The sequence below is a fragment of the Colius striatus genome, chromosome 1 (assembly GCF_028858725.1).
Source record: "Colius striatus isolate bColStr4 chromosome 1, bColStr4.1.hap1, whole genome shotgun sequence".
In the NCBI taxonomy this organism is placed as follows: domain Eukaryota; kingdom Metazoa; phylum Chordata; class Aves; order Coliiformes; family Coliidae; genus Colius; species Colius striatus.
Genome location: NC_084759.1, coordinates 191791368 through 191810478, shown reverse-complemented (window position 1 = coordinate 191810478; position 19111 = coordinate 191791368). Strand labels below are relative to the sequence as shown.

The 19111-nt window shown below is 36.1% G+C and overlaps 1 protein-coding gene across 6 annotated transcripts in view; it reads right to left on the bottom strand.

The window, feature by feature from the left end:
* LRRK2 (leucine rich repeat kinase 2) overlaps positions 1-19111 on the bottom strand; it is a 74042-nt gene that overhangs the window by 36805 nt on the left and 18126 nt on the right. For 5 of the 6 annotated variants that reach the window (XR_009820892.1, XR_009820890.1, XR_009820891.1 and 2 more), the window contains 18 exons: positions 18601-18725; positions 18020-18099; positions 17166-17272; positions 15396-15525; positions 14556-14680; positions 12310-12443; positions 10643-10787; positions 10219-10358; positions 8784-8912; positions 8527-8697; positions 7326-7581; positions 6801-6986; positions 5308-5432; positions 4357-4426; positions 3696-3916; positions 2899-3149; positions 1552-1700; positions 457-550 (listed from right to left, as the gene is read on the bottom strand). Coding sequence is in view for 3 of the 6 variants with exons in the window: in XM_062018689.1 (XP_061874673.1) it covers positions 457-550; positions 1552-1700; positions 2899-3149; positions 3696-3916; positions 4357-4426; positions 5308-5432; positions 6801-6986; positions 7326-7581; positions 8527-8697; positions 8784-8912; positions 10219-10358; positions 10643-10787; positions 12310-12443; positions 14556-14680; positions 15396-15525; positions 17166-17272; positions 18020-18099; positions 18601-18725 (2638 nt within the window). In the remaining 3 variants the exon portion in view is untranslated. The remainder of the gene's footprint in view (positions 1-456; positions 551-1551; positions 1701-2898; positions 3150-3695; positions 3917-4356; positions 4427-5307; positions 5433-6800; positions 6987-7325; positions 7582-8526; positions 8698-8783; positions 8913-10218; positions 10359-10642; positions 10788-12309; positions 12444-14555; positions 14681-15395; positions 15526-17165; positions 17273-18019; positions 18100-18600; positions 18726-19111) is intronic. The other variant, XM_062018709.1, reaches the window with a different exon arrangement.

Genomic DNA, 19111 nt, shown 5'->3' with positions numbered 1-19111 from the left:
AATCACAATTCCATCTAGAGGAAGTGTCATTCTTTGCAAATAAATATCTTGTGATATTGGGAAGCTAAAAACTGATCTCAGGGGCCTTGTGCAGAAGTGTGCAGAACTTCTTGAAAATGAAATATTGTCAGTATCTTTTTACTGTTGGTTTCAAGAAAATAATAAATTAATTCAGGTTTTTGCATCAAGAATTGTCAGCTTCAGCAGTCGAGCAATATATTTTCAATATCACTGATTTGAATCTGAGGAATGGAAATTCTAAAAATAATGAAGAAAATGTGACTGATTTGTCTTCAGTTAACAGCTACTACATTTGGGATTTAACCTATTAGAGAGGGCTTCCTGGAAAAACAATAAAACATGTAAAATTTTCTGCTTAACAGAGGTCAGCTTTTTTCCATCAGCCTTTCCATCAAGAACTTGACATCAACATAAACAAATGAAATAATAACTTACTGTGGTAGAAGAAGAATTGCTTCTGGAACGTTAATAAAATTATTCTGGGATAATTTTAAGCTTGTTATGCTGGATGACAAGTCAGGTATCATTTCTAGAATGGAAAAAGAGGTTAATCCTATTACTTTTCATAACTGTTCAAATTATTTCTAAGACTGAAATTTCCTAAAATCCAAGACAGATTCAAAGATCAGTCTGTTGACCTGTATACACAGGTCCTGTACAAGCTACCAAAGGCAGAATCTGAATCTTTTTTTTAAAGCATATTTAAAACTAAACTCCCCAAATGAAATAAGTTTAGAACTGAGCTAATGTGTTAGCTTTTATCCCATTACGTACTATTGTAGCTCACCTTATATTGGCATTAAACCTTACTCAGATTTTACTGTATTGCCAGTATATATAACATTCACACGATTCACCCAGAGACTGGTGGGTACTATGCATATAAAAATGACTCTAATGGCTCAGCTGTGTTTAATGCAGATGTAAGAGCTGCCTTCTGAAACAGTGTGACAATAGGTACAAAGTGGAAGACTTTATATCTTGAAGATAGAAATCAATTCTGAGAGTACCTTATGAACTCCTGCAAGGACATTCAAATTTCACTTATGCAATTTGTCTCTTTCATAGGTAAATTAATTTTGACACCTTTGCATAAAATTTGCAAAGCCACTAAAACACACTGTGGGATCAATTCAACTGCTGAAACACTGGCTTCTAGTGAAGGTGATATGCCCTGTGGTACCTGAGCTATCTGCATACGGCTTGGAGACACATCATAGGAGCTATGCAAGAACTGCTTTTTCTGGATCAGAAGCTGTAAGACAAATGGGATATCTCAGGGCATCTCACATGCCACCTGCATTCAGGCAAATGAATCACACACTCTATCTCATTCAGAAGACAGTGATGGAGACAGTGTGGGTATACTTAGAATCCTAGAATCATTTAGATGCTTAGGGAACTGTATAAGCAACGACAGGCCTATGGGGTACTCTTCTATTCTTTGAAGACTCTAAACACTGGTGGCTGAGCAATTTTGTGACTTGGTATAGCTTCTAGAAGGTGGATCCTATTTTCATAGATACTTACCAAGTGCATTCATCCTGGCATTGACCTGCTCCAGTTTCGTACAGCCCATGAAGATGTTCTCAGCAAGGGATGAAATACTGTTCTTACTAATGTTTAAAATTTTCAGTTCTTTCAAGCATATGGGTGAACATAAGCATGAAATTTTGTTTCTAAAAGAAAAAAAAAATCCATGTTTTATTCAAAAACTACTAGCTAAAAAAGGAAAGTAAAGAATATTGATCTGACAATGATATCCTTACACTGGTCAACCAAAAATAAGACATCTTTATATAGACTGATGAGTCATCAAAAACACTGGTACATGTGGCAACATGGAATAACATGACTGTTATTAATACTGTTTTAGTTAATCTGGACAGTAAATGTCAGAATGTACTATGAGGTGTCATTTCCTGATGATATATAGCACCTCAGTCCCACACAAAGAGCTACAGAATGACTATCAATCTAAAAAAAACAGAATGGAATTCCATATAAGGGATACAATTCAAGATGAGTGATATGTTACGAACAATGCATCCTAGGAAGAACATCGGAAAGATGAAAATTCTGAAAATACCATTCAGTACTGTTTTGCAAGGGTAATATATTGTTAATAAAGTTCAAAATAAAGCTAATGAAAAAATGCACAGGATTTTGAATTGAATATATTGCTTCTTCCAATTTGATTCACATATTTAATACTGCTTGTTTTAGTTACATATGTTGCTACCTTTATTCTGTCTGAACTTCTGTGTAAAATATGTCAGCATCTTATTTAAAAAAAAACTTGTGGAAAATGAATGAGATGGTATCTGCAGCTTGCAGAGCTACCAATAATAGCATTCTTAAGAATTCTGAATCGGTATGAATTATCTCACTCATTAACAAACACAACAAAAACCAAACAAGTGGTGGTAAACAAAAAATGACGTATTTTCTCTGCTTCTGCCATTTAAAATACATCCACATTAATTAATGCAATGCCATGAATCGTACTTCCAAAAAAATCTTTGGTACATATGAAATACAGCAGAAACTGTTCTGTTGACAGGAAACCTAGTTGAGTATGTTAAAACACAGATAGTCCTGTGGATGAATAGTATGGTAGTGGAAAAATGCCAAACTCCAGCATTTGTAGTATTTCACTGAAACTGCAATGTTATTAGATTCTGTCAAGGCCTGCAGATATTCTCACATACTTTGTAATACGACACTGAAAATTGCAGCAATCAAACACATTTAGAAGATTATGTCAGTGTTCCATGACTGACTTAATCCCTTCCATGCTATAACAGTCATCATTCTGGATGACAAATGTATTCTGTTATGTTTTCAGGCTACAAACCATTCACTAATGCTACTCACCCCTCTAGCAACAGCTGTTCCAAATTTTCGGCAACATTTGTAAGAAATTCAGGAATGCACACCAGCTGATTGTATGAAAGATTAAGTTGCTTTAGAGTTGGACATCTGAGGTATGGATCCAAAGCAAAGGAAGGTCCAATGTCATTTCGAGAGATATCAAGATTTGCAATACAGTTCATTTTCAGTAAGTAAGTTGGAAAAGAAGTAAATCGGTTACTGTGCAAATCCAAGTAAGTCAGGCATTTCAAGTTCTGAAAGAAAATAACTCCTTTTAAAAATCTCAAAATATGAATGTATAGGTTCAAATTGAGTCACATTTTATACAATCTATTAATTTACTTGTATTTATCTCAGTAGGAGAAATAGCAGAAAATAGCAATCACACCTCTCTGGAGGTCCCTTCCAACCCTACCATTCTATGAGTCTATGATACCAATGTAAACAATAATATTTCTATTACAGAATAAAATATAAAGAATTCTTCAAAATTAATTATATCAGTTTCATAAAATTTCACAAATATTAATTGCCTGCAGTTCTTGGTTTCATTTACATTATTGTTATTCAATATATTGTGTCCAAAAGCAATTCTCTGCAGTAAATGACTTGAAACAGTTCAATAAAAATACTTTTATTTCTAGCTGAACATAAATCTACTGAATGATAACTGAAGCAATGTATGAAGCATGCAAAAATACACCACCCTATGCATGTGTACTATTGTTACGGTTACGTTGTTAGAGACAATTCATTGTAACTAATCCCAACAGGTATTACACAAAAGTATGCAGACTTACTTCACACAGTTGTTCTGGAATGTTTGTAAGAGAATTTTGATGGAGCTCTAGCTTCTCAAGATGTTCCAAATGACTAGTTAAGCAGCTATTCTGGCTGATGGCATCAATGTTCTCCAGCTCATTTGATGAAAGATCTAGTGATTTAATATATTCTTTCTCTGAGGTCAATGAAGAAAGACTGTCTGATGATCTTATATGCGGTAAAAACCTTGAAGTGCTTTCTATAAAAAAATTAAAAAGAGAAAAATAGCATGATTTAATTTATCACATAATTAAGATCAATCAGCTTGGGATCTGAAGACGCAGAGACAGTGAATGTTTGGATATTGGTTAAGATCCAAATCCATGAAGAAACAGACATTTGTACACAGTAGACGGACACTAAGAGATGGACACTTAGGCACTGTGCAACAGAAATAGCTTTTGAAAGCCAAGAAGGACATTCAAGAAATGTCACTGATTATTTGATTCTACATAAACTGTGAAGCCCGGGTAAGAACCCTCATCCCTCTTAATTGTACTCTGTTGCAGTATTTCTAATGTGAATCCTCTTTGCAAACAAAGAGAGAATCTGGCTAAAGTATTTGCATGCTAGCTATGCTTGTGAAAGCATTAAGGATGAAAAATTTGTTACATCTGTTACATTGTGTAGTTTACTTACTGAGGGATTCATCGGACGGCAAGAATTTCCTTCTTTGTTTCATTAAGGGTTCATAATCTGAGCCAGGTCCCTGTAACATTCCAGAAGAGAACAAAGCCAGTTATGGACATATTCAGATATCTGAAATGATCCAAGTTAAGGAGATTTCTTTTTATTGTGGTTTCGTCTTATTAGAACTTCCAAGGAGTACACACAGACACTGTACATTTCAACAAAATAACAATAGGTCACATCTTTACCAAACTTACTGATCCATACAACATGAAAGAACAGCAGATGTGAAGTGCAACAGAAGTAGTGCATTTTTTTGGCAACTTAAAATAACTTTAATGGGTGGGGTGATAGGATGGAGCAGGATATTACAAAAAGTGGCTTTCCCTAGGGAAGCCAGCCTCTCCAGTTTCTCTTTTCAGTCAACAGAAAGAGACAATCTCCTTTCAAAGGAATCACAGAACCACAAAATGGTAGGGCTTGGAAGGGACCTTTAGAGATCATCTGGTCCAATCCCCCTGCCAAAGCAGGTTCACCTAGATTAGGTTGCACAGGAATGTGTCCAGGCGGGTTTTGAAAACCTCCAACCAAACCTGACTTTTAATTCCACTGATTTGTCCTCTTATGTCTTCTTACAGAATCAGTCTCTCTTCATTCATCACAGTAGCTTCACTAAGGGGTAGTTTGTGAATAGGCACACAGTTTGTCTATCCCGCATTTCAACATCAGACTGGAAATTTGAGCAATTCACAAATGTTTTCTGAAATGAACCTTAACATGCAGAGTGATCTGGAGCATAATAACCGTACAGCATTAAAAGGAAATTTTAAATGGCAACAGTGTGGCAAGAACTCATATAGTTACATGACTTTTCCTAACCTTTGATTACTAACAATTTTGCTGTAGGCAACAAAGATGGAGAAAGATGAGAAGCCAGAAGTGAATAAGGATCTGACTTACCACAGAGTAAGAATGTCGTGGTAAAGTAGGAGAACCTCTTTGAAATGCCATTTCTCTATAAGATAAGTCAGCAACTGCAATGGAATTGGACTTCTTTTTTGTAAAAACTGAACCTTCACTTCCTACTACAAAACAACAACACAGGAGGAAAAATAAGTAAGAAAATGTATTTAAGATGAGGCCTAGAATTCATCTGTAATATAGATGTTGGCATACAAAGGAGAGACACATATCAAAAGCATCAATACTAACGGGATCTCACTGGTTAACTGCGTGTGCAACAGGCCAAGAATGTCAAACTGTTTTAGAGTACATGGGTCATACTAACTTGACATGCTCCTAATACAACCTGAAGCTTCTAACATTGATGCTTTAATATTTCCAGTGTAAATTAGTTTTTAAAATAGAAAAAGTTTGTATTTTAACAGATAAATTTACACTTCCCCATTTATTGAGAATAAAACATCAAATGCCACTCTGGCTTTCATGTTTTGGGGTTACCTGGACCCATTTAGTGTTCCTTTTCTCAAAGCTTCTTTTAAGACCCCTAAAATAATTTCTGTTAGCACAGCATGTATTTTCTTTACTATACTTTACATATGACTCAACAACTTTTCTATATGGGACAACAAATATTTCCTGTTCCATGCCTGTGCTACAGTCCTACAGAAATTAAAAATGGTGCTGAATGAGGTAAAGGAAAAGAATAAAACAGAACAAAAAATCCCTAGTATTCTGTGGCTCCAAAATTGTAAATTTTTCATCTGTGATGACTTTAAGTACCTGACAGTTCTAAAACAACAGTAACATCTGAACAAAAAAAAGGCATGTTGTAAATTGAGGCCACTAACTCTTATTATTAAGTTTCTGATATTACAGACAGAAATGCTGGGTGTTATAAGTTGAAGGCATTTTGATTCCTGACGTTATTACCAAGAATGATGTTGGACTGAACACAGACTTGTCATTTACACTTTCTGATTAAGTAAATATCTTTGGGATGAGGCTTCTTTCACCTACTTTATTTGTTGACAATATAGTGCTTTATACCAGACTTTGTTGTGCACACTTTAGATACAGTAAATGCATTGAAAAGGGATTTTGAGATCACAATACACCTGACTTCACGAGACAAATTGTGCTCCTGAAGCACTCGCTTTTGGTTATTGACCACAAGAAGAGTTCAGAAATAGGCACAAAAATAGTCATATCTAAATTTGGTTGGATGAAGCCCACTCTTTCTACAAGAATAAATAATTTCAAATGGATAACTGAATAAAATACTTTAAGGTCCTAATTTTGCAGATTAAGCACATACTTTCTCACCATAAACTATTTTCCAATGCTACTACAATCAGGATTTTAGAGAAAAGTATTTTTTTCATGAGAAATGTTTATCTCAAATACAAATAAACAACTGATGTATGGCTTTTGTGTAGCCCTGGTATATTAGATTGAGATTATGAAAGAAAAAATAAAAGAAAAACAATTACCTTCACTATCAATATCATCACTCAAAGGAAAAATACTGTCTACTAATGGGTCAGAAATGAAATTCCAATCATAGTTTTTATCCACTCCATCTTCAGAGTTCAGATCACAGGAGCTTCTTGATTTATCCTCTGAAATATTCTTCATCTGAAATTTAAGCACCATTCTTGCCAGTGCAGAACCTGCATCTGTATGTGTCAGAAATAAAAAAGCCCGTTTTCCAAGAAATCCAAATATCTTTTAAAAAATAACAGAAATAACTTGATTTCTTTTCAAGGTTTGTCAGTCTTTCTATAACCAGTTGAATGCTATAAATAGAGTCTCCTTCTCTGGAGACACTGAAAACCCACCTAGACGAAGTCCTGTGTGACCTACTCTATGTCGTCCTGCTCTGGCAGGTGGGTTGGACTGGATGATCTTTCAAGATCCCTTCTAACCCTTAAGTGAAAGTCTTGAACTAAAACAACTATATAGTACTATCAAGAGATAAGAACACATTTCATAAAGCAAATTCTATATATACTTACTCTGTTTTCTTAATGGAGTTAGTTTATCTGGGAATAAAGGAATGAGCCAGGAAGGTTCTAGTTTTCCAATGCCAAATCCTCCAAGACATATACTGCTGTTGGTGATATCAAGGCTAAGCTTTTTTAAGAGCAAGCTGATGATTTGGCTGTCTCCTCTCTTTATACTGATGGTTAAAGCACTTCGAACATCCTGCTCTCGAGCACCATTGACTAACAGCAATTCCACCAATTTAGGATTATTTCCTTTCTCACAAACCTACAAAGAAAAGCAATAAAAAAAAATCAGGTGAAGCACTCAGAAACAGCTTTGACCACATTAAGAGACTTGTCCCAAATTAATATTCATTGTATTTTCAGGATGATGAGATGTTTGCCTATGGCTTATTTAAGACACCAATGCGTTTCAAATAGTTCATGCTCTGGATCTGATGATCCACTGTCTGGGTAAAGCTCTTTGTAGCTAGCGTGACACTAGGCGTTCCAAGATCTTATATTACTTCAATTGTGTTGATAAAAAGTCAGAACTCTAACCAGAACAGTTAAATCAGTAAAAAACCTGATGACTATACTCATCAATACAAAGTTTAAAACAGTCCACCACTCCAGGGCAGGTGTTTTGGGTAAAGTCTTCTTTTGGGTAAAACTGAGTTGGACTAAGTATGCTGAAACCTATCTATGCACAGTGCTGAGGGCTGGTCCAAGCCTCGTAGAGCTTGCAAAGTGCTGAATTTGGAATGTCAGTTCATGGACTGGGCTCTAATGGGCTTGATGCCATTTATGCCTGATTAGTTCACAAAAAATGACTGGGAGTTTGCAAAGCTTGAATTTAGATATTCTTCCTCAAAAATACTCCAAAGCTAAGGCTAAGTCGGTACTTGGTTGAACCCAGGTTTCCATGTGAACAGAGTAAACAATCAGAAAGCATGGACCTTAAAGCGAACTTGCATCTGAACTGAACTGGCAGTGTGAGCACATTCTAGTGACCTTATGAGCTTCAATAACGCAAAGAGTTTTTCAGTGAACATGAGGCTGAGCCTGAAGTCACAATGAGTATCAATGATTAACATCTCTCAAGTCCCAGTTAAGATTGCACTGAGTACTGCTTCTGTATTCTGCCAAATATATGTTTACATGAAAAGAAAAAGAAACCTAAAAGCATAAATTTTAAAGCAATAGAATTATATATATTTCCATATATTACCTGATAGATCAAAGAGTTTGTCTTTGTCTTCTTATTAATATCTGCTCCCAGCAGAAGTAAACATTCAGCCATTATATTGTTGCACTCAATACATGCTTTTTCCAGCATCATATTTTTTAAATCATCATTTTCAGCTATTTTAGCAAAACATTTACAACACAGGCTTTGAAACTGAATGGGAAGACAAACAATCAAAGTTAGGACTAAAAAAGCAACCAATTTTTTCATCTGTGGAGCTGTCAAAAGAGAGAAGATACCTGTCGATCTCGCTGGTCAGTGAAACACATAGACATCTGGTAGAAAATGACTGTGTCAAATGATTCATGTACCAGCAGCTTTGCAAAACATGGTGACAAATCAAGAATTGACAAAATTGCATGAAATCCCTAAGAACATAAGAAGAAGACTGAAATAAGTATAGCGTTAAGAAGTGTAATTTTAAAACATGTCATGCAACAAAACCAAATTTCAATCAAAAGACACGTGTTTTAAATGTTTTGTCTTGCTTTAAAATGTGCAATAATTCACAAAGTATGAGGGAAGGCAGAAACACCTGGTGTGTCTGTGTTTATATAGCTGCAGTTTCATGCTTACTTAGCTGACACTTTGAAATGTCAAATTATGCACCATAATATATTGACTTGCCTGGCAGTGACAAATGTACTCATGATTCCCTGAAAATGTACAGAGGAAGTAATTTCCTTCTAAGGATATGGGATGAAGATGCATCCTCTGTCCCAACATGTTGCTGTAACACTTGAATTTGAAAAAAAGACATATGCTAAACAAAAAACTTAGAGGTGTATCTAAAACTAAACAGAAATGAAAAATTATCCTATGATTCTGCAAGTAAAGGTCACCCAGAAGGGTGAACTCTGGACTCTTTGCCCAAACCTAATTGAGACTAAATCATTTTAAGTAACTTCCTTATTCCCCCACATTATTTTGATTTGTTTCTACGTCGGTTGCTAAACTAAACTTGGAAGGTTTAGGGGAAAAACAGCAGTAAAGAAGGGAGGTTTTACTTATGCTATTTTCATATTGATCTGAAACAGCAGTACGGAAAATCCCACAGGAAGCTGATCTCACAGGCAAGCTCCATTCTGCTTGCAAAATGAAAGGGGCATCAAACAGGGAAAGTCTCTGAAGCAGAGGAAACACAGCTTTCAGATGAGGAAGTCTGAACACGTGTTTACAGACAGAATAAAAACTCTCCTTCCATATTCAGGAGTAGATCCAAAGTCTGACACAGTTTTCCAGTAATATCATTCTTAAATAGAGCATTCCAACACTAAGCTTATTGCTGGTGACAGGGCTGGGAACTAAGATATTTTCTATTACCTTTCAAAAAAGTGCAATCAATACTCTAATGACAGCTACTTTATTAAATGGTTATAAACTGACAGAATGATTGACCATAACTGAGCAATTTGTTCTAGTCTGTAGATCTCAGAAGTCTCTGATAAACACCTAAACCTACACTTACAGATTATGGCTTGAATATAAGCTGTCAAGAACACCAAGTCTTCAGAAAACATATTGGTTTAACTATAAAGGCTTATACTAATACAGTAATTGCAATAAAATGAAGTAATTAAAATAAAGAATGAAACTTCAAATATAACTACATCAAAACAACTTTGTAAGGTTTTGTCTTTCACTTTCATCTTTGTTTATAGAAGTAACACGCACATGCATCTGGATTTCAGTGACCTCCTTAAATCGTCGCAGAGTAGAAACCAGAACTGTTGAGAGGACGTGCATAGTTGCAATACACAAACTCTTCCTTGTAATCAAAGGGCGTAGAAAACTCAAACCCAAACACTGTATTTCTAGAAGAACAAAAAGATTAATAATGTTGATTATTGAGACATTTTGAATGGAATAAACTCATGATCTAAGTAGCATTGCATTACTACTAGTCCAGAAAGTTATTTGCATAAAATATAACTACAAAGTGGATACACCTGAGGACTATGTAGTACTGTAGCATTTCTTGCCATGTAACCTAGGTTGCATCCAGTATTGACAAATGTAATAGGTAGGTTACAGTTTCTGTGGGCCACCAGCCCCTCCTACTATCATTCACATTCTACTAACAAAGTACTTTCCCTACCTTGCTCATCTGGATACATCTGTAGGGTGTGAAGCACAGTGTCAGTAGCTCCTTGCTGGGTTAAAATTTCTAGCGCACCAGTGCACTCAGCCACAGAAGCAAGCAGTTTTAGTCCACACTTCTGAATGGCAGGATTTCCAATAAACTAAGGGAGAAATGAATATAAAATCAGATCAAGTTTGTTCTGCTTACAGGGGCAAAAGAAGAGCTGCTTGTTCTTAAAGTCACTCTTAAAAAATGAGCAAGTGTTGTTCTTAAAGTATGTGCAACTGCAGCTGATGTGACAATAAATAACAATAACCACAATTTCAAAAAAGTTTCTTCTTCAACCATCAGTTTCAGGTGCTCATGACTTCCCCAGATTTTCCCATTTTATTCTGAAAATATTCCCTAGCTAATTTTCTAGAGTAGAACAGAAGGAGGGTTTTATTCCCCAGTTTCAGTACCTCCATTCACGAGTTCACATCATTTTCCTAGGACAAAGAAAATGAGAAAAAGTACTTCCTTTGTGGTTAAAAAGGAAAAAAAAAAAAGGTTCTTTGAGAACTGAGACGAGTGACAAACATAGTGTTTCTTGTTACCAGTCTTCCCCTATTTGTAGATGAAGGAAATCTAGATGAAGCCGAGATCTGAATGTATGCATAGTTGTCACAGGGACTTGCAAACCTGAAAAATTATTTCAGTGGAGACATGCCCGTTTGCCTCCTTATTCCTTCTCTATTTTTTCAACAAAAATGTTAATTTCTAGCCCCTCTAGTTGATACTGTAGTATCCCCAAACACAAAACAGTTGAGTCAGAAAAAGCAACCAGGATGGTCACAAAGCACTGAAGCCTGGAATACATTCTGAAGTAAAAACTATTTTGCCTTCCTGTTAACTCCTATATTTCACATCTTCAGGTCAAGAAATGTCCTTTAGTGCATTTTTTTGCCCTGACTTTTAGAATAAATATATGTGACACAAATTTCCTTGACTGAAGGAGTCTGGCAAGGCTAAAATTGTTGAGAGACTTCTAAGAAATTGTGGATTACCATGTTTTGGTTGTGGTTGGTTGAACCTTGCAGACTTTGTAGAGGTGGGATTCTTCTGAAGGCCATGAAGCTAAACCTTTCCTATCACTAGGATTTTAAGGCTAATTTGCTGTACAAAGTTTCCTCTGTTTAGATTGTGTCTGCTTCAGCCTTTCACTTTTCAGCTTCTTCAAGACACTGTGATCATTCTGTTTTCTAATGGCTGCAAAAAGCTACATAAATGAACCGTAAAAAGAACAGAAACAACTGAGGAACACATTCTGTTGAGAGTAAAGGAGTATGTATCCATGAAAGTAATATTAAACAAATACTTGGTTCTATATGTAGTGAAAGTGTAGGTATGAGGACACTTCTCGTATAAACTAGTCCAGTAAAAGAATCACAAATAAGCTGTATGTTTCAACAGTCTTGTTTTTATAAATAGTCTTTGGAGTTACTGCATGAAGGATCATCTAATACATTCCAGAATAGAATATAAGAAGAAATCCCAAATGACAAATGAAACTCAGGAGTTCACTCACGATTAATTCTATCAAATCAACAGGAAAATCAAGGTGGAACTAAAATTTACAAATTATTCACCACTGCAAGTGTAAAATAGTGACAAAATCCATTAGAATAAAGCCTTAACTATACCCTGTTCAAAGCATTAAGCACCAACGAATGAGTTCCTTCCAACAGACATTGGCTTTTAATGACTTTCACAGTGAGTGCGAAAGCAGCATCTCCCACATCTCTGGAAGAAGCATTCTGGTGGTCATTCTTCATATCTGCAACAATGGAAAACAGCCCTTCTCAGAAAAACAGATTTAACATTCTCCCCAGTATTAACCCAATATAACAAACAAATTGAATACACAGAGAGTGTATTTCAGATCTTATGACATTTTCAGAATGCTGCAGCTACAGAGACTGGAGTCTCTCCAGATGTACATTGTAGTGTGAGTACATTATGTTTTGAAATGATGATTTCGCCATATGTTTGCTCACTGCTTGCTGTGAAAATACAAAATCACTCCAAAGAACTCTGCCCAAGCTACACTACAATAGCGTACTTTTTTTTCTGAACTATGTGGTTTCTTGGTCTTCCTGATACCTATTTCAAATTGTCTCTTCCTTCTGGAGACACTATAGAAAAGCTCTAACCTAGTTGCCCTTTCTCAATCAGCAGTATATCATAGGCCAAATTTTACCCACAGATGATGTTAAGTGGAACGTGAATACAAATGAAAGAACAGTGAAAGATCTTTCAGGTTTACCTTTCTGGTAGCTATTGACATTTGCTGTCAAGTGGCCCTACAGGAAGTACCCAGAAATCCTTCAAAAGTCACTCCAGAGTTCATTATTTGTTCCGATTACCATGAACTCCCCATTAATTCCCCATTCTCTAATTAACCTGCAAGTTCCAACATACATTTGGTGGTCTCTTTGTTTGATTATATTTCAGAAGGGCCTTACTTCCAGGACACTGGCAAAATAAAGAGCCTTGCCTACATCTTAGAATACATATATCAAGCCTTAACCCTGCTGTTTATTGGGAAAAAGAAAAAAAAGGAAATTATTAGGACTAGAATTCAAAGAATAGAAGGAAACTGAAAATCTACAATCAGTCTGCATGTTAGCCAGGTTACTACCTTCAGAGTTATTGGTTTTGTAGATTACCAACTAAAACTGCTGAGAGATAATTGCAAAATGTTGTTCTGAAAAGAACATTCTTCCCACTGTATATTCCCTTCAAAGAGGTGGGTTTTTTTTGAAAGGAACTTCTAAACTAGTTGGTTTGGCTTCTCCTTTTCTGTAAGAAAACAGGATATAATAGTGTATTTAATATCTCTAAATCACAGTCTTTATTTTTTCACTGTCAGAGGTCTAATTTTAATATTTCTTCCAAGAGACACTATTAAAACAAAATAATTTTGTGGTACAATAACGTTGATGTCATTGCCACTACTTGCTCTCATTCAAAGGGTATCTATGATGAAATTACACAATCACAACAATAGCTCCACACTCAGTCCCTTAGTTCATTACAAGTAATAGAGTTAACTCTTCCCTGATGAAATCAAGGGGGAGTAACCAGTGATAATTTTAATCCTTATCTTCAATACCTCAAAAGTTTTCCTCCAATTTGTAGGTTCTAAAGGAGTTAAAGCTGCTCTTATGGCCAAGAAGGCCAGTGGCATCCTGGGGTATATTAGAAGGGCTGTGGGCAGTAGGTCAAGAGAGGTTCTCCTCCCCCTCTACTCTGCCCTTGTGAGACCACATCTGGAATATTGTGTCCAGTTCTGGGCCCCTCAGTTCAAGAAGAGAGCTGGAGAGAGTTCAGTGTAGGGCCACAAAAGTGATTAAGGGAGTGAAGTATTCCCCGTAGGCTGAAAGGCCGAGGGAGCTGCGGCTCTTTAACTTGGAGGAGACTGAGGAGTGACCTCATTAATGTTTACAAATACATAAAGGGTGGGTGTCAGGAGGATGGAGGCAGGCTCTTTTCAGTGATGTCCAATGATAGGACAATGGGAAACAGCTACAAGCTGGAACATAAGAGATTCCAAAGAAATACAAGGAAAAATTTCTTCACTGTGAGGGTCATGGAGCATTGGAACAGGCTGTCCAGATGAGATGTGGAATCTCCTTCTCTGGGGACATTCAAATCCCATCTGGATAAGTTCCTGCGTGACCTATTTTAGGTGGTCCTGCTTTGGCAGGGGGAGGTGGACTAGACGATATTTTGAGGTCCCTTCCAACCCTTAAGATTCTGTGTTTCGGCAATGTACAGAACTCCAGTAAACAGACAGGAAATACTAAAACTCATCTATCTAATTCTCCTCTCTGATTTATGTATGATGTGTGTGATGTCACACCAGTTATATTTTTGGATGACTTACCAGGCATCATAAAGTGTAGAAGGACTCGAAGTGCTTCCAGTTGTAGAGAGGGTGATTTTTCATGTTTCCTCATGACTTTTACAACTTCTGATACAGCTACTGTCATTACATCCAGATGAGGGAAACTGAAAATATTTAGAAAATAAATAAATAATAAATAAAAAGAATACTTTTCTAAATTTTACATGTATTTGCTTCCTCAACACTGTGTGATAACCTTTCAGAACAAAATCCGGTTTGAGCTACAACATAAGAATTATGGTGCTTTTCATCATAGCAAATACATTACTTTCATGCATTACATTCAGTCTATGTAATTAACTCCATTACAGGCTACTGGGAGGTAGTTTTCAATCTAGCCCAGAACAGTGAGTATAGTATGTAATTTAGAGTGAGTGGTGGATTCATATATTTCACTTTGATTTCAGTCCAGACACGTGAAGACACATCTTCCTTAATTTAGTGCTCTACCACTGTCATAAAGTACTGACAAATTGTCAGACACTTGTAGAATAAACAGTAAAATACCAAACATCTTGGGTTCTAATATTAATTAATATTGGAGAAAATTTCTTAGCTCTCAGCAGGATTTAGTGTGGCTAAGAGGAGGGTGACCATCTAGCAATAATCCATTCAAACCTCCCTGCTCAAGAACCACAAAGGGAAGAACATGCAGCTCCTTACACACATCTGCCTGGACATCTGTCTACAGGGCTTAAAAAATTCAGTGTCTTGAACAGGGCTGTCAGCCTGTGGGCAATTTTAGTATGAGTGAAATAGTCAATAATTTAATTCTAACCACTTACAGCACTGAATCTCATGTGTTTGTAAGCATATTACCTTCCTTTGAAAACATGATTCAGAATTCTGCAGGCACTTTCAGCCACTTCAGGAGACTGTGGATGTTTCCTCATTATGTCCAAAACATTCATATGTATGCCTTTAGCCAAAAGTGTCTTCCTAATATTTACTACAACAGAAAACAGCAAGCATCCTGTTAAGTAAATCACTCTGTTTATGTAGAGTTCTCAAAAACAACAGAATTGCTAATTTTTTCCCCTCTTTTTCTGACTTTTTTCCTCACCAAACACACGTTATAGGAGTATAAATTGGAATGGGAAGCAACTTGAGCTAAAGGTGACTTCTGTTTGCATAGCTTCATTGAAAGCATTATAATTCCTGAATGCATAGTAAGTTTAAATGTATTTACTATTTTTACTTACATAAGGGAAGGATAATGTACAGCTTTACTTTTATTTTAAAAAATGTTTATTCTTAAACAATTTTTCCTCTTAATTGCACTCTGTGATTATGAAGGAAATCTAGAATTTAGAACTTTCAAGAAATCTTCTCATTTCCAAAGTAATGCTTAAAAATTGAACGATTTATTCACTATTTACTTTGTTAATTCAATTTAAAAAATCAAATACCTAAGCACTTTGTAGCTGTAACTGTAACCAACATGGCTCAGACGATTATATAAACATTTTGCATTATCATAACTACCACCACTATGCAGTTCAGTATATTCATTTCAAATTATTAATTCAAGCAATATTGCATTGTGCCGGAGGGTTTTACTAAGTTTCTTCATGTCTATCATTTTGGGTGTAAGCATGTTCATTTAGGGGAAAAAAAGAAGAAAAAAATTAAGAGAAAAAAAAACCTGCTTCAGATTTCCAAAGGGAATCAGAGGCCCACTTGTCAGTACCACTCTACAAAGGTACCTAGTAGAATATATGACAACAGTGTACATCCATTTATGAGACTTATTTCTTGATATAAATATATTTATCTCATAGATAACTATGAAATCTTTCCATTGTTAGGTTTTCTGTACTTGGCTGGCCCAGTAACCTAGTGATTAAACAATACTTTCTCACCTAGAGAATTGTAATTAACTGCTAATCTTTACCTTCCTATCTAGACTGTGTCTTTTTAATGTGCAGTCTACAAACCACTTGAGGTCCATAACCATTTCAAAGGGTTCTGGGAAAGGTATCTAATAAAAGCAGGCCGACTGTCAGTAGGCATAAATACTCTACCCAGGGGTCCTCATCTCCACTGAAAAATTTTGAAGGGGTCTACAAATTGAAAAAAAAGTTAGGAAACTGTGTTAGGGGGACAACCAGGACTATGGCAATCTTGAAAACTGTTATGCACATGCCTAACTTTCTACACAATGTGATTTACGGAAGTCAATGGGACTGCTTAAATGCCCAGTGTTAAGCAAGGGAATGGTACTTGTGAGGCTGTAATCCTTACTCATGTGATTTTCAACAAATGCTGCTCTTGACGAAATTCAAACATGAGCTAAATATTTAAGCAAGCATACAATGAGAACACAATCTTTGCACGTCTCCTACTCCAAAAAAATAGCAATTGCAACACATAAACTGGCAAAGAGCTCTTTACTTTCACATAGTCGTTTTGATACTAGCCAACAATAGCTTTTCCAAAGCAAGGAATAAGCTTCCTGCTAAACACAACTGCATCATGTTCTAATCACAGTGAATACTCTATTCACACAACAGCACACTTAATGCTCTTTAATATTACAGTAAGAACTTTCTACTGAATTAGAAAGTAAAGATAATTAAATTACCTTACCATTTTGTTGTGACAAAATTGCCAAAGTACTGGCAGCTGCCTGAAACACTTCTTTTGAAGACGAGTGCATCAGCATGGAGAGCATCACTGCTCTGTCTATTGGGAACCTGTCAGAGAGAGAAACAAATCCCCACACATTGATCATATTACAGCAGTTACTTCATAATTGTACCCCGGTTTTATAAAAAAGTTTTTAAGTGATTTTCAGATGGTTGTACTTGGCTTCTAATAGTTTTCTAGAGCAGCAGCTGACAGAAAGTCCTGGGCAAACTGTGTGTCTTACCCTACTCTAAATCTCAATGAATTCACTTGGAACCACGCTTTCCAAGTGACATGAAGACCAGAAAGGGACATAAAACAGGCTTAATCATAATTCTAAGCAGCAATGAGAGATAGTTTAAGTAAAATGAAAGTCTATGTCTTATCCATGTCTAGATTCTCCCTGATGAGGCAGCATCTCCTCTACTATGCCGCTGCCTCCTATACATGGGAAAATGAGCACTGCTTTACCATACTCATATACTAGATATCTTAATCTTCTGTTTTCTCCAGTCTTATATTCTTTTATCCTCCCTGTGATTGTTGTGAAGAAGAAATTCCTTGTGAACTGTGAAAATTTGCTCTACTAGGCTGTGTTCTCACCTTTCACTAAAACACTAGCTATTTGGCCTGAGTCAAGGTGAGCACACTTTTCAAGAAAGAACCTTTCACAACTGTTGTTGATGACCACACATTTGATCATACATTAGAAAACAAGAAAGAAAAAAGAACTGAAACATGAAACCTCAAGTGGACTAATAGTAGGCTTTCATTTTTCCATTTCCAAAAATATAGTTAAAGATATTGACACTGACTGATTATCTCCATCTCCAATCTTCTCATGAAGGCTACATTGATACAGAAACAGATTTTTCAAAGCCCAGCATGAAGCCTCCTAAACAGAAACAAAGAGGAGACAAAAGGATTAAAAACACGTGCCTTTAGAATATAAAAAAAGTTTTCAGTTCATGACAAAGGTACAAGGTGCTTTATGTAGAAATAAAGGTGTGGACTGTCACATTCTTTACAGCAGATTCTCATTCTCATTTGATTTGCAGTGGGATATCTATTTCGGGCCAAGATTAATTCTTCTGTTGATGGGCCTCCATTTTGATGCTGCATACAGAAGAGCTATGTAAACAACAATCTTTGGATGGCCAAAGTTTCAAGTAACAAGTCTCATCTTAAATATCTACATTTGATCCAAAGTTAGTAACTGAAACCAGTCAAGCTGAACAAAGATAAGAAAGGCAAGAAAGCAAAGATTAATTCTAAATCTAATCCAGTCCCTAAGGCCTTGTTTGCCTGAGGATATAAGTAAGAAGATGACGTTGTTAACATTTTATTTAATGCATAATGCAGTCGTTCCATACTTCTATCATCCAAAAACTCTCACCAGCACATCTGTGTTTTTTCGGTGTAGTTCTAATGCTCTGTAACATGCTTCCAGCCAGCATAATTTCTCTTCCTCCTCCTCGTCTTTTCTTTCCTCCAGGTCTCGGTTTAAGAATATTGTTTCAGCTTGAAATATAAAATATTTACAATAAATTCTTACTGTGAAAACACTTGTGTCTTAATCTTCCTGTGGCCATGGAGGTGGTCACACTGCCTATGTGCAAAAATCAGTGGGAGGATTAGCCTTTTCTGGGGAGGAAGGAAGAACTCTATAACAGATTTGAAAAATGTATTTAAGGCTATAAAGGGACTAAAGAACCTCATTATAGTGTAGGTACACAGTTACAGATCTGTCAATGATCAGGCTGTGAAAAGACCTGCATGTATTTTTCTTGGAAGAGTATTTACATACAGAATACCACAGACCTAAAATGTAACTGTGATTCACTTGCTTGTAACCACTTATCACAGAGCCATCTACACTCCAAAGTAGTGCCATTGAAAAGACAAAA